General features: G+C 42.7%; 1 protein-coding gene across 3 annotated transcripts in view; it reads left to right on the top strand.

The window, feature by feature from the left end:
- Positions 1-16,588, top strand: part of THSD4 (thrombospondin type 1 domain containing 4) — a 702,948-nt gene that overhangs the window by 670,696 nt on the left and 15,664 nt on the right. For all 3 annotated transcript variants that reach the window (XM_033189536.1, XM_033189537.1, XM_033189538.1), the window contains 2 exons: positions 1,586-1,759; positions 15,142-15,321. In XM_033189536.1, the coding sequence (XP_033045427.1) occupies positions 1,586-1,759; positions 15,142-15,321 (354 nt within the window). The remainder of the gene's footprint in view (positions 1-1,585; positions 1,760-15,141; positions 15,322-16,588) is intronic.

Below are 16,588 nucleotides of genomic sequence, written 5' to 3'. Positions count from 1 at the left end.
CCCAGCTGAGGATGCCCAAAAAATGTTTGAAAAGATAAGATGAAGTTTAGGTGTGGTGGCACACGCCTGTAATCCCAACACTTTGGGAGGCCGAGGCAGGCCGATCTCGCGCCAGAAGTTCGAGACCAGCCTGGGCAACGTGACAAAATCCCATCTCTACAAAAAATATAAAAATTAGCTGGATGTGGTGGTAAGCACCTGGAGCTACTCAGGAGGCTGAGGTGGGAGGATCACTTGATCCTCCAAGAGGTCAAGACTGCAGTGAGCTAATATCACGCCACCTGGATGATGCAATCCTATCGGTGGCAAAGCGAGACCGTGTCTTGAAAAAAAGAAAAGACAAGATAAGATGAGAACCAAAATAAGGGCACATTCCAAAGTATGTCAAGACAGATGGAAAATGCTCTAAGAGCTTTGGGCTATGACTCAGGAATGTTTTCACTGTGTCCTAGGAGAGGACTGTGTGATTGTAGTAGAAAAATCACTAATAGTTATTTGGCTGTAAGTGAAGATTTTATCCCTATGAGGCTTTGTTTCTCTATCTTGGAGTGGGAATATAGGAGTTGAAGCCCCTTATACCATTTATTGAGCACCTCCTGCCTGCAAAGCATATTATACAGTCTCCATAGCCCTGCCAGAAATGTGTTTCTATGCCAGTTGTCTAGATGAGCATGCCAAAGGTAGGAGGGGCTGGGTCACTTGTTCCAGGCCGCATAGCTAGTGAGGATATCAACACTGATGCACCTAGTTCCAAAGCCAAGCTCTCCCTCTATACCAAGCTGTCTCCCAATCCTCTCATAGCTGTGGCCTTCAGGGACTAGAACAATTTGCCTTAATATCAGGCAGCAATATTGAGGTGACAGACCCAAGTCCCCCTCTTTTCCCTGCCCAGACTTGGCTACTAGCAGGTAGAGATGTGTCCAGGTTTTCGTGTACCCATTCCTCTTCAGCTGAATATATTTTTATTTTTATTTTTATTTTTATTTTTATTTTTAGAGACAGGGTCTTCTCACTCTGTTGCCCAGGCTGGAGTGCAGTGGTGCAGTCATAGCTCAGTGTAGCCTCAAACTCCTGGGCTCAAGTGATCCTCCTGCCTCAGCCTCCTGAGTAGTTGGGACTACAGGTGCACACCTACTGCTCCTGGCCAATTTTTTGAATTTTTGTAGAGACAGTCTTACTGTGCTATCCAGGCTGGTCTCAAATTCCTGAGCTCAGGCAATCGTCCCACTTCAGCCTCCCAAAGCTCTGGTACTACAGGCGTGAGCCACCGTACCCAGCCAAGCTGAATGTATTTTTGAAAGCAAAAGCTGGGAAGGATAGTCTAACAAGTATAAGTGTATTAATTGCAGTGGCGAGATTGGATATTTGGAATTTGGAATGAAGCCCAACCCTGAAAATCTAAGACAGGGAGTTGTCATACTGATATCTCATAATGGAGTAGGCTATGCATGAGAAGCTGTCAGATATTTCTAGGGGAAACAGATGGCAGGAAAATGAAGCATTCCATCCTCCTTTCCATCATTTGAAAGTGGCTTCAGCAGCTGCCAGGGCCTCCCCACTAATGTGCCCTTCCCCTGTCTCACAGTGCTCAGCGGAGTGTGGGGCCGGAGTGCGGACACGCTCGGTGGTGTGCATGACCAACCATGTCAGCAGCCTGCCCTTGGAGGGCTGTGGGAACAACCGGCCGGCAGAGGCCACCCCATGTGACAACGGACCCTGCACAGGCAAGGTGGAGTGGTTTGCCGGGAGCTGGAGTCAGGTGAGTGGCCAGAACTGGGTACGTCTGCCTGTGCCAGGCAAAAGGCAGCATACCAGAGGGATTAGGAACCAGGACTTTGTGTCAAGTGTCCCAACTTTGAATCCCAGCTGTGCCACTGTCTACCTGTGACCCTGGAGAAGCTATTTATATTTCTGGAGCCTCAGTCGGTCAACAGTATTCATTGAGCACCTACTGTGTGCTCATCTAAGTACTTGGGCTACATCAGTGAGCAACACAAATATCCCTGCCCTCCGGGAGCTTATGGCCTAGCATGCTTTCCTCATCTATAAAATGCTGGCAATGATGGTACCTTATGAGGTTATTTTTAGAAGAAATGAAATTGTGTACAAAAAGTATGTAGCACAGTGCCTGACACACAATAAATGCTGGCTGCTGCTATTATTATTCCTGTAAATAAAGCCAGCTTTTTCCGTTTCTGACAGTGTCAGAAGCAGAAATTTTAAAAGTTGGAATTATTCATTATGAAGAATAAATAATACTGAATACTTTAATAATTGAAGAATTACATTTTCCCTCTTCCAAAATTGAACGTGAACCCCACGAAGAAAATGTGGAAATGACTGCCTTGTCTTGATTACCATCAGTATTGGAGTTCTTGGGCCACTTAGCATTTGGCTCCCAGGGCTGGCTAGTTCTCCAAGGACTGTTTGGCTTATGATCATGATTTACACATTATCAAGACCTCTGGCTCCATATAGAATTTTATTTCTTTTAAATAGCTTTAAAACCCGACCTTGGAAAAAAATGTGCTGCCTTGTCCTTGTAAACTGATATGAGCCCTTTGGAAAGCAATTTGGCAATAAAAGTCAAGAACCATAAAAATGTTCATTTGCCTTAACCCAGTCACCCCACTCCTGGGGATTCATTTTAAGGAAATAATTAACAACAGAAAAAAAAAGTTTTTCAGCAGAGATGTTCATGACAGCAGGATGGTTACAGATATTATGGCATATCATAATTCAGTAAAAGATAAGGTGACAATGACAGTGATCGTTAGGAAGATGTGAAAATGCATATGGCATAATGGTAAGTGAGAAATAGAATGTGAAGATATCCAAACGCTATCATCTCTACCACTTCAACATAGGGTTTTTATGCAAAAAGCATAGGGAAATGTTTTTCTTTTCAAATTCCCTTTAATGTTTCTTAAAATATAGAGAATTCTGAAAGAATTCAAGTACTTCCAGTGCTACTCTGGTGAATATCAAAGTTAGACATATTTGCTAACTGATCCCAGCTTGACTTCTCATTAGTTTTCTGGCTCTAGGTGAGTGATTTAACCTCTGAGCCTGTTTCCTCATCTGAATATGAAGATAATAATACCAACCTCCTAAGGTTGTTATGAGGTTTTCGTAAGATGCTATACATAAAGAGAGTTACCTGTTGCTTAGGACATGAGAAATACCTAATAAATATTAGTTCCCATCGCTCTATGTTTATTTTTTCTGCCAGCAATTGCTATCTCATTACTGGTAGTAAAATACATAGGACCTAAACCCCAAAGATAATTCAGCAGTGACTACATATGGGACACCAATTATACCAAATATCCATAGATGTGTGAAATCATATCAGGTCATTATAGTCACACATGTGAAATAAGCAATACAATTGAACTCATATGTCTACCATTCTTAGAAGAGAAGGGAGCAGGATTCAGGGCCTTTTTTGCTTGTGGCCTCCTATTGACTTTAGACCTAAGCTCAAAGAACTAAGAGTGGTATGAACCCTGGCAAAGACAACCTTTATTTCTGCTAAGATAAGAAGCAAAGGATTGGTTGCCCTGTTGTCCAAAAGGGTCAAGATACAATTTAATATGGCCAAGGTTTTGGTTCGGGATTTATAAGGATATCAGGGCCTGATGGAAACTCCCTGCCCTAGGAATTTGACTCCCCAAAGAAAACTAAATAAGAGCATGCTTATTTCTTGAAAGGTAAGTTTTAAACATTAACTGACTTCAGAATATAAAAATAAATGTTCCTTCCAACCATATGGGTTGAATGACAGTTGGCATTTCAAATACCCCACCAACCTGGTCACAGTGATTAGTCCAGGGGTAGACATGTGACCCAACAGGTGGACGTGTGACCCAAGCTGAGCCAAACAGAATCCTTCCCGGGGACTTTTCATTTGTGTTTTAGGAAAGAGACTCACTAGGCGGTTGTGAGCTCAAGTGCTGGCAGTGGCCCTTCTGAGGCTTGTGCAAAAAGCCAGTCTGAGAGAATGAGACGTAAGTCCACGGAGAGGCAGAGACCAAGGAGTTTCTGGCTTTAGAGTCTTTTGACTCCACCAAGAAAGGCATATATTCCACTTCTGCTGCTTCCCAGATCCCTGGAAACTAGGAGTATATCAAGCTTAGTGAGTCTTTTTCTACTCTGGAGGCACAGTAGCCCAACTCTTACTCATAAGAGTCTACCAAGTCTATTATTTATGCCCAGAATTATTTCCTTTCTTCTCTTATCAATTCTGAGTTTACTGCAACCTTAGACTGTCTTAGTTCTGGGGAGATCTGTCATAGTCTCTAGTCTTCAGGAGCAGCCATTTTGTCTGCCTCTGGGTCTGGATTGCATTTTATTGATTGCATTTATTGCAATAGATATTTTTATTCTCATCTTTTCACGAATCAATGATCCACCAAAGTGCAGCTGCAGGAATTCTTTAGGTACAGAAACATGCATAATTGCCATCTCTTCTCACTGAAAGCCTTTACCCCTATTAAATATTACTTTGTGTCATGTATGCTTTTTTCTGTGGATTATATTTTGTCTACTATTTGAATTACTCCATCTTGTTTCTCATTTTTTATTTTCACCTGATATATCTTCATCAGTTTCTTAATTTTCAAACTTTTTATGTATTTTTAAGGTATATATTTCATATGGAGGACTATTTTTGTCTTTATTTTTACCCAATCTATAGACCTTTGTGTTTTAAGAGTTAAATTTTAACCATTTATATTTATTGTAATCACTTATATGTTTGGACTTTTCCCTACCATCTTATTTTATGTTTTCTGTTGCCATGCTTTCTTGCTTCTTTCCTCTTTCCTTTCAACATGTTTGTTACTAGTCAGGTTTTCTTAATTCCATTTTTTCCCCTCCAACATTTTGGAAGTCATCAATCTTCTAGTGGTATATCTTCTGTGATAACATTCAGATTTTTTTTTTTTTTTTTTTGAGACGGAGTGTCGCTCTGTCACCCAGGCTGGAGTGCAGTGGCCGGATCTCAGCTCACTGCGAGCTCTGCCTCCCGGGTTTACGCCATTCTCCTGCCTCAGCCTCCCGAGTAGCTGGGACTACAGGCGCCCGCCACCTCACCCGGCTAGTTTTTTTGCATTTTTTAGTAGACACGGGGGTTTCACCGAGTTAGCCAGGATGGTCTCGATCTCCTGACCTCGTGATCTGCCCGTCTCAGCCTCCCAAAGTGCTGGGATTACAGGCTTAAGCCACCGCGCCTGGCCAACATTCAAATTTTTAGCACAGAATTTTAACTTTTATGTATCCATTAGTGTCAAGTTATCAGAAACCACATCTCTCCTAAAAGAAAATAGAAGCCTTCCCCTTTTATTTACCTCCACTCTCTCAATCTACAATATCTCCAAAAAGATGTTGATATTATCTAGATCTAGCTCCAGATTAATGTTAATTTTATAGAAAATATAGATTTAAATTTTAAAAAAACTTTCTCCTTTCCCCCCAAAGATTCTTTTTTATTGAACTATAATTCACGTACCATAACCTTTAAAGATATACAATTCATTGGTTTTTAGTAAATTCACAAAGTTGTACAACCAATTCCAACACATTGTTATCGTCCCAAAAAGACACCTGGTATCCATTAGTAATAACAGCTTTTATTGGTGTCTTTGCCAGCTCTTTCTTTTATATCCTGTGTCTTCTTCCTGGTTCTTTTTATTTTGCTAAAGACTATAACCCAGAAAGTCTTTCAAATAGGATTTGTAAGTGGTAAGGTTTCTGAGCCATTGAATACCTGAAAATGACTTCATTTTGCACTTTGACACGAATGCTTCTGGCAGATGACTCACTGCTTCCTCTTCCTTGGCACAATCAGGCCACCCCAGCTGCTCTTGGCCAGTAACTCAGCTGATCACTCATTGTCCTGAGACCTCCATCCTGATCTCCATCTACCACCAATATAGAATGAAGCACATGATCTTTGCTAGAACTCCTCCTCTGTGTGCATTTGGACTATAGTTTCCTTCTTCAATTTGATCTCATCTGTCTTTCAGTGTTCAAAGATTCCCCGTAATTTCTGGTCCACCAAGGCTGATTGCCCTTTCTTGTCTTCAAATGCTGTCTCATGCGCGAGTACACACACACACACAGATACAGATACACATAAACACATTCATTCACTTTCCAGACACGCATATTCTGCCATTTCTAAGCATTTACAGTAAGAGAAGACTGAGATGTGCTCATTCTCCCTTAAGTACACAGTCTCTTCAAGGACTTGCCAAAAATAGCAGAAGATAATGACAGGTTTTGATCAAAGTGTGCAGTCTTCTGTTCTGCCACTTAGTACAGATGTAGGATCTCATAGCATTGAGGGGTCTTTCAGATCATGTTTCCAAACCCCTCACTTTTACTTTTCAGGTAAGACCACAGCGACCTGGGAAAGGGCAGTGTCTTGGCCAAAGACACAGAACTATTTAGCGACACTGTCTAGACTCTAGTTTCCATGTCTCCTGACTTCGGCCTAGTGTTCCACCCCTGCCACCCGTCCCTGTCCCATCCTCATTCCTCCTGCGGGAGAGGCCAGACCTTTGCCTGCTGCAGTTTGTGGCTCTTCTCCTGCCTTCAGTTCTTCCAATGCCTGCAGCACTTGAGAAAAGGACAAGACACGAATAGAAAAGGAAAAGGACATGTATAGAAAAAGAAAAGGCCAAGACACAAATACACTGCAAATCATAAACTAACATGGAGGAAAATAGGAGAGTAGGAAGAGTAGGAAATCTTACAGTTTTTGTTTTTGTTTTTGTTTTTGGCTGGTTACGGCGGCTCACACCTGTAATCCCAGCCCTTTGGGAGGCCAAGGCAGGCAGATCACTGGAGGTCAGGAGTTCGAGACCACCCTGGCCAATATGACGCAACCCTGTCTCTACTAAAAATACAAAAATTAGCCAGGTATAGGGGCTCGCACCTGTAGCCCCAACCACTTAGGAGGCTGAGGCTTGAACCTGGGAGGCAGAGGTTGCAGTGAGCCAAGATCGCACCACTGCACTCTAGCCTGGGTGACAGAGCAAGATTCTATCTCAAAAAATATATATTTTTTTAAAATAAAAAACTTAAAGTTTTTTGAATGCTACGAAGATGGCAAAAAAGAAGGCATAGACAAAGCAGAAACTGATGGCCTCTGCTAATTCATGCCCTGTGTGACTAATTCATCATTTGTTTGGTTTGGGGGTTTTATGATTTTTTTCCCATAGATAGGGGTTTTTCTTTCTCCTTATTGTTATTTGATTGTGTGGCTGTCTATGGACAGCAAAGCTAATATTTAGAGTTTGAACTGCAGACATTGTTGCAGGCTTCTTATAAAGGTAGTAAATTCTTTAAAGTCTATAAAAGCACACAGACCACAGCTTTACAATTTTAAATGAAAAAGTATTAAAAGGCTGGGTACAGTGGCTCACGCCTGTAATCCCAGAACGATGGGAGGCCAAGGCAGGAGGATTGGTTGAGGCCAGGAGTTCAAGAACCAGTCTGGCAACATAATGAGACCCCCCATCTCTAAAAACAATTTTTTTTTTTTTTTGAGACGAAGTCTTGCTCTGTTACCCATGCTAGAGTGCAGTGGCACAACCTTGGCTCACTGCAACCTCTGCCTCCCAGGTTCCAGCGATTATCTTGCCTCTGCCTCCTGACCCCAGGTGATTCAACCACCTTGGCCTCCCAAAGTGCTAGGATTATAGGAGTGAGCTACCGTGCCCAGCCCCCGTCTCTAAAAAAAATTTTTTTTAGTTAGTCAGGCAAGGCCTGGTGTGGTGGCTCATGCCTGTAATCCCAGCACTTTGAGAGGCAAAGGCAGGCAGATCTTTTGGGTTCAGGAGTTCAAGACCAGCCTGGGGGGGGGGGCGTGGAGCAAGATGGCCGAATAGGAACAGCTCCAGTCTCCAACTCCCAGCGCGAGTGACACAGAAGACCGGTGATTTCTGCATTTTCAACTGAGGTACTGGGGTCATCTCTCTAGGGAGTGCCGGACAATCGGTGCTGGTCAGCTGCTGCAGCCTGACCAGCGTGAGCTGAAGCAGGGCGAGGCATCGCCTCACCTGGAAGCGCAAGGGGGAAGGAAATCCCTTTTCCTAGCCAGGGGAACTGAGACACACAACACCTGGAAAATCGGGTAACTCCCACCCCAATACTGCGCTTTAAGGAAACAGGCACACCAGGAGAATATATCCCACACCTGGCCGGGAGGGTCCCACGCCCACGGAGCCTCCCTCACTGCTAACACAGCCGTCTGCAGCGATCTATCCGCAAGGCAGCAGCGAGGCTGGGGGAGGGGCGCCCGCCATTGCTGAGGCTTAAGTAGGTAAACAAAGCCGCTGGGAAGCTCGAACTGGGTGGAGCTCACAGCAGCTCAAGGAAGCCTGCCTGTCTCTGTAGACTCTACCTCTGCGGACAGCGCACAGCTGCAGTCCAATAGGGGAAAGAGCGGGGACCGGTGCAGACGCGAACGACTCTGTCTGACAGCTTTGGGGAGAGCCGTGGATCTCCTAACGCGGAGGTTGAGATCTGAGAACGGACAGACTGCCTGCTCAGGTGGGTCCCTGACCCCTGAGTAGCCTAGCTGGGAGACATCCCCCACTAGGGGCAGTCTGACACCCCACACCTCACAGGGTGGAGTCACCCCTGAGAGGAAACTTCCAAAGAAAGAATCAGACAGGTACACTCGCTGTTCAGCAATATTCTATCTTCGGCAACCTCTGCTGCTGATACCCAGGCAAACAGGGTCTGGAGTGGACCTCAAGCAATCTCCAACAGACCAACAGACAGTCCTTCTGACTGTCAGACGGAAAACTATCAAACAGGAAGGACACCTATACCAAAACCCCATCAGTACGTCACCATCATCAAAGACCAGAGACAGATAAAACCACAAAGATGGGGAAGAAGCAGGGCAGAAAAGCTGGAAATTCAAAAAATAAGAGCGCATCTCCCCCTGCAAAGGAGCGCAGCCCATCGCCAGCAACGGATCAAAGCTGGTCAGAGAATGACTTTGACGAGATGAGAGAAGAAGGCTTCAGTCCATCAAACCTCTCAGAGCTAAAGGAGGAATTACGTACCCAGCGCAAAGAAACTAAAAATCTTGAAAAAAAAGTGGAAGAATTGACAGCTAGACTAATTAATGCAGAGAAGATCATAAACGAAATGACAGAGATGAAAACCATGACACGAGAAATACGTGACAAATGCACAAGCTTCAGTAACCGACTCGATCAACTGGAAGAAAGAGTATCAGCGATTGAGGATCAAATGAATGAAATGAAGCGAGAAGAGAAACCAAAAGAAAAAAGAAGAAAAAGAAATGAACAAAGCCTGCAAGAAGTATGGGATTATGTAAAAAGACCAAATCTACGTCTGATTGGGGTGCCTGAAAGTGAGGGGGAAAATGGAACCAAGTTGGAAAACACTCTTCAGGATATCATCCAGGAGAACTTCCCCAACCTAGTAGGGCAGGCCAACATTCAAATTCAGGAAATACAGAGAACGCCACAAAGATACTCCTCCAGAAGAGCAACTCCAAGACACATAATTGCCAGATTCACCAAAGTTGAAATGAAGGAAAAAATCTTAAGGGCAGCCAGAGAGAAAGGTCGGGTTACCCACAAAGGGAAGCCCATCAGAATAACAGCAGACCTCTCGGCAGAAACTCTACAAGCCAGAAGAGAGTGGGGGCCAATATTCAACGTTCTTAAAGAAAAGAATTTTCAACCCAGAATTTCATATCCAGCCAAACTAAGCTTCATCAGTGAAGGAGAAATAAAATCCTTTACAGATAAGCAAATGCTTAGAGATTTTGTCACCACCAGGCCTGCCTTACAAGAGACCCTGAAGGAAGCCCTAAACATGGAAAGGAACAACCGGTACCAGCCATTGCAAAAACATGCCAAAATGTAAAGACCATCGAGGCTAGGAAGAAACTGCATCAACTAACGAGCAAAATAACCAGTTAATATCATAATGGCAGGATCAAGTTCACACATAACAATATTAACCTTAAATGTAAATGGACTAAATGCTCCAATTAAAAGACACAGACTGGCAAACTGGATAAAGAGTCAAGACCCATCAGTCTGCTGTATTCAGGAGACCCATCTCACATGCAGAGACATACATAGGCTCAAAATAAAGGGATGGAGGAAGATCTACCAAGCAAATGGAGAACAAAAAAAAGCAGGGGTTGCAATCCTAGTCTCTGATAAAACAGACTTTAAACCATCAAAGATCAAAAGAGACAAAGAAGGCCATTACATAATGGTAAAGGGATCAATTCAACAGGAAGAGCTAACTCTCCTAAATATATATGCACCCAATACAGGAGCACCCAGATTCATAAAGCAAGTCCTTAGAGACCTACAAAGAGATTTAGACTCCCATACAATAATAATGGGAGACTTCAACACTCCACTGTCAACATTAGACAGATCAACGAGACAGAAAGTTAACAAGGATATCCAGGAATTGAACTCATCTCTGCACCAAGCGGACCTAATAGACATCTATAGAACTCTCCACCCCAAATCAACAGAATATACATTCTTCTCAGCACCACATCGCACTTATTCCAAAATTGACCACATAATTGGAAGTAAAGCACTCCTCAGCAAATGTACAAGAACAGAAATTATAACAAACTGTCTCTCAGACCACAGTGCAATCAAACTAGAACTCAGGACTAAGAAACTCAATCAAAACCGCTCAACTACATGGAAACTGAACAACCTGCTCCTGAATGACTACTGGGTACATAACGAAATGAAAGCAGAAATAAAGATGTTCTTTGAAACCAATGAGAACAAAGATACAACATACCAGAATCTCTGGGACACATTTAAAGCAGTGTGTAGAGGGAAATTTATAGCACTAGATGCCCACAAGAGAAAGCAGGAAAGATCTAAAATTGACACTCTAACATCACAATTAAAAGAACTAGAGAGGCAAGAGCAAACACATTCAAAAGCTAGCAGAAGGCAAGAAACAACGAACATCAGAGCAGAACTGAAGGAGATAGAGACACAAAAAACCCTCCAAAAAATCAATGAATCCAGGAGTTGGTTTTTTGAAAAGATCAACAAAATTGACAGACCGCTAGCTAGACTAATAAAGAAGAAAAGAGAGGAATCAAATAGACGCAATAAAAAATGATAAAGGGGATATCACCACCGACCCCACAGAAATACAAACAACCATCAGAGAATACTATAAATGCCTCTACGCAAATCAACTAGAAAATCTAGAAGAAATGGATAACTTCCTGGACACTTACACTCTCCCAAGACTAAACCAGGAAGAAGTTGAATCCCTGAATAGACCAATAGCAGGCTCTGAAATTGAGGCAACAATTAATAGCCTACCCACCAAAAAAAGTCCAGGACCAGATGGATTCACAGCTGAATTCTACCAGAGGTACAAGGAGGAGCTGGTACCATTCCTTCTGAAACTATTTCAATCAACAGAAAAAGAGGGAATCCTCCCTAACTCTTTTTATGAGGCCAGCATCATCCTGATACCAAAGCCTGGCAGAGACACAACAAAAAAAGAGAATTTTAGACCAATATCCTGATGAACATCGATGCAAAAATCCTCAATAAAATACTGGCAAACCGATTCAGCAGCACATCAAAAAGCTTATCCACCATGATCAAGTGGGCTTCATCCCTGGGATGCAAGGCTGGTTCAACATTCGCAAATCAATAAACGTAATCCAGCATATAAACAGAACCAAAGACAAGAACCACATGATTATCTCAATAGATGCAGAAAAGGCTTATGACAAAATTCAACAGCCCTTATGCTAAAAACGCTCAATAAATTCGGTATTGATGGAACGTACCTCAAAATAATAAGAGCTATTTATGACAAACCCACAGCTAATATCATACTGAATGGGCAAAAACTGGAAAAATTCCCTTTGAAAACTGGCACAAGACAGGGATGCCCTCTCTCACCACTCCTATTCAACATAGTGTTGGAAGTTCTGGCTAGAGCAATCAGGCAAGAGAAAGAAATCAAGGGTATCCAGTTAGGAAAAGAAGAAGTCAAATTGTCCCTGTTTGCAGATGACATGATTGTATATTAGAAAACCCCATTGTCTCAGCCCAAAATCTCCTTAAGCTGATAAACAACTTCAGCAAAGTCTCAGGATACAAAATTAATGTGCAAAAACCACAAGCATTCTTATACACCAGTAACAGACAAGCAGAGAGCCAAATCAGGAATGAACTTCCATTCACAATTGCTTCAAAGAGAATAAAATACCTAGGAATCCAGCTTACAAGGGATGTAAAGGACCTCTTCAAGGAGAACTACAAACCACTGCTCAGTGAAATCAAAGAGGACACAAACAAATGGAAGAACATACCATGCTCATGGATAGGAAGAATCAATATCGTGAAAATGGCCATACTGCCCAAGGTGATTTATAGATTCAATGCCATCCCCATCAAGCTACCAATGACTTTCTTCACAGAATTGGAAAAAACGGCTTTAAAGTTCATATGGAACCAAAAAAGAGCCCGCATTGCCAAGACAATCCTAAGTCAAAAGGACAAAGCTGGAGGCGTCACGCTACCTGACTTCAAACTATACTACAAGGCTACGGTAACCAAAACAGCATGGTACTGGTACCACAACAGAGATATAGACCAATGGAACAGAACAGAGTCCTCAGAAATAATACCACACATCTACAGCCATCTGATCTTTGACAAACCTGAGAGAAACAAGAAATGGGGAAAGGATTCCCTATTTAATAAATGGTGCTGGGAAAATTGGCTAGCCATAAGTAGAAAGCTGAAACTGGATCCTTTCCTTACCCCTTATACGAAAATTAATTCAAGATGGATTAGAGACTTAAATGTTAGACCTAATACCATAAAAACCCTGGAAGAAAATCTAGGTAATACCATTCAGGACATAGGCATGGGCAAGGACTTCATGTCTAAAACACCAAAAGCAACGGCAGCAAAAGCAAAAATTGACACATGGGATCTAATTAAACTAAAGAGCTTTTGCACAGCTAAAGAAACTACCATCAGAGTGAACAGGCAACCTACAGAATGGGAGAAAATTTTTGCAACCTACTCATCTGACAAAGGGCTAATATCCAGAATCTACAAAGAACTCAAACAAATATAGAAGAAAAAAACAAACAACCCCATCAAAAAGTGGGCAAAGGATATGAACAGACATTTCTCAAAAGAAGACATCCATACAGCCAACAGACACATGAAAAAATGCTCATCATCACTCGCCATCAGAGAAATGCAAATCAAAACCACAATGAGATACCATCTCACACCAGTTAGAATGGCAATCATTAAGAAGTCAGGAAACAACAGGTGTTGGAGAGGATGTGGAGAAATAGGAACACTTTTACACTGTTGGTGGGATTGTAAACTAGTTCAACCATTATGGAAAACAGTATGGCGATTCCTCAAGGATCTAGAACTAGATGTACCATATGACCCAGCCATCCCACTACTGGGTATATACCCAAAGGATTATAAATTACTCTACTACAAAGACACATGCACACGTATGTTTATTGCGGCACTATTCACAATAGCAAAGACTTGGAATCAACCCAAATGTCCATCTGTGACAGACTGGATTAAGAAAATGTGGCACATATACACCATGGAATACTATGCAGCCATCAAAAAGGATGAGTTTGCGTCCTTTGTAGGGACATGGATGCAGCTGGAAACCATCATTCTTAGCAAACTATCACAAGAACAGAAAACCAAACACCGCATGTTCTCACTCATAGGTGGGAACTGAACAATGAGATCACTTGGACTCGGGAAGGGGAACATCACATACTGGGGCCTATCATGGGGAGGGGGAAGGAGGGAGGGATTGCATTGGGGAGTTATACATGATATAAACGTCATGCACATGTACCCTAGAACTTAAAGTATAAAAAAAAAAAAAATTAAAAAAAAATTTTTTTAATGATTAAAAAAAAAAAAAAAAAGACCAGCCTGGGCAACATGGAAAAACCCCATCTCTACAAAAAATACAAAAATTAGCCAGGCATGATGACACGTGCCTGTATTCCCAGCTACTCTGGAGCCTGAGGTGGGACGATCACTTGAGTCTGGGGAATGGAGGTTGCAGTGAGCCAAGATCACTCCACTGCACTCCAGCCTTGGTGACAGAGTGAGATCCTGTCTCAAAAAAAAAAAAAAAAAGAACCAGGCAAGATGGTGCACACCTGTGGTCCCAGCTACTCTGGAGGTTGAGGTGAGAGGACCACTTGAGCTCAGGAGGTTGAGGCTGCAGTGAGCCATGATCACACCAGTGCACTCCAGCCTGGGTGACAGAGTGAGACCTTGTCTCTAAAAACTAAAGTATTGAGTAAACCAAACGTGAGCAAAAAAAAAAAACATTTTGCAAAGTAATAGATACTAAATGGGATAATTTATGAGCAAACAGTTATATGCATTTTATTTCCATAAACTAATGAAATGCACCAACATATGGAATTGCCTGGCTTCTTTATGGGGTCACTACTCCATGTTGCAGATTTCAGCACCACATTAGGAAACAAGAAGATTGGGCTCTGTTACAGTTCCCGTTGGCTGCCCTGTTGGAACGGGAGGGTTGACCATAGGGTACATTTTCCCAAGCCTTAGGTCTTCTTCTCAGCTTTGGGTGTTCACAGGTGTGCAGAGTCTAGGAGTTCATTCAGTCACAGTATCCACCTCCTAAGAAAATAACAGATAAGAATGTCAGTTCATTGTCTTACCTCCTGTGAGAAGTGTCAGATTCTAAGGGACAGAAACAACCAAATGACCTGGCTGGTGTGTTCCTGCAGGAGAGTTTATGGTAAATTGTTTCCCTCTCAGCACAGAAGACAATAAGATCTTAGTGACCAGTGTCCTCCAGGTATGACAATGAGGGCACCAAGTCTGCATTTGGAGACAGAACTGTTAGGAAATTGCAATCCATATGCCACTTCTCCTCCAGAAACATTTCCAAAATCTCATGGGTTCTTCCTCCCAGAGTTGGTGGTAGAATTGACAGTGCCCATCATAAGCATCCCTTGATGGACAGTAGCTGCCGCCCCCTTTCCATCATGTGACACTCATCTTTCTCTGCTTCTTTCTGCAGTGTTCCATCGAGTGTGGGAGTGGGACACAACAGAGGGAGGTGATTTGTGTTAGAAAGAATGCAGACACCTTTCAAGTATTGGACCCCTCTGAATGTTCTTTCCTGGAAAAACCCCCCAGCCAGCAATCCTGCCACCTCAAGCCTTGCGGAGCCAAATGGTTTAGCACCGAATGGAGCATGGTAAGTCATGGTGCTCTTGATGGAGGTTGCATTGGCACACTGTCCTCCATCTGAATTCCTATAGACCCCTCTGGGCCAGGCACTGGGTTCAGCCCTGAAAGAGATTCCCTACAGCAATCTACCTTAGGTGATGGCTGCTGGGGTACCCCGTGAGCCACCCTTGGTGGAGGTACTCCCCTTGGTGGGTGAGCCCTGAGACCTAGATGATCTTGGTTTCTAAATTGTAGAAAGAGTGACTCTTGCCCTTCGGTGTGAGATCTGGGGATTTTGTTTGACAAGACCAACTCTGGGCCAACCCTGGCCGAGGATTGGCATTTTTAGCAAGTTCCTAAGGTGTGTTGGATGGAGTTGTCTTTGGACTGCATTTTGAGCAATGCTGCCATAGAGGATTGAGGATTCAAGGGTGCTGTTAAAAGTACTACATCTGATGCCAGGTGTGGTGGTTCACGCCTGTAATCCCAACACTTTGGGAGGCCAAGGTAGGAAGATCATTTGAGGCTAGGAGTTTGAAACCAGCCAGGGCAACTAGCAAAAACCCGTCTCTAAAAAAAAAATTTTTTTAATTACTACATTATACATACACAGAGTGTGTGTGTGTGTGTGTGTGTATACAGTTTTAAAAAATCCTATAGACATTTTGGATTATGGATTGTGGGACTGATTCTGTTTTCTGTTTGAACTGGCTACAAGGAACCTCAAAGCCACAATTATGCCTCACCTCAAAGAGAGAGTATACCGGATCCTGCAAAGTAGATTTTATGTTCTAATATTCCCGTGGCTTCACTTTCTTTTTCCTACTTTTATCTTCCTTTAGTCCTAGTTTTCTCACTTTTTAAAAATCTTGTGACCCTCTAAGTCTTTCTCAAGTCATTTGAAATCCTTTTTGTAAGGAGGGAAATAGTGTGTAAGTGAAGAAAGAGAGAGATTGATAAATACAGAAATAAGTCATTAAGAAATGAAAGGGGAAAGGATGGATATAGTGATAAGATCCATTTTTTTCAAGTTGAAGAGTACATTTTCAAGAAGCTTCCTAAAACAGAAAACCATCATTCCAGGTGACCAGAAAACCTCCTGACGGCCCCATCCCAGGTGACCATTGGCATAGTTTTGTGGGTCAGGGTGGGAAGTGGGGGAAGGGTCATTCTGCTTCTCGTCACTGAAGATCTTCAAGCAGAGGCTGTAGTGAGCCCAGAGTAGGGGGGCCAGAGCCTTTCTCACAATGATCCAAGGGTGATAAAAGGGAATTTTGCTTAGAAAATATATGAAT

Source organism: Trachypithecus francoisi, unplaced genomic scaffold (genome assembly GCF_009764315.1).
Source record: "Trachypithecus francoisi isolate TF-2019V2 unplaced genomic scaffold, Tfra_2.0 Lachesis_group3, whole genome shotgun sequence".
In the NCBI taxonomy this organism is placed as follows: domain Eukaryota; kingdom Metazoa; phylum Chordata; class Mammalia; order Primates; family Cercopithecidae; genus Trachypithecus; species Trachypithecus francoisi.
The sequence above is the reverse complement of the archived record's forward strand: the minus strand, read 5'-3'. Positions and strand labels throughout refer to the sequence as shown.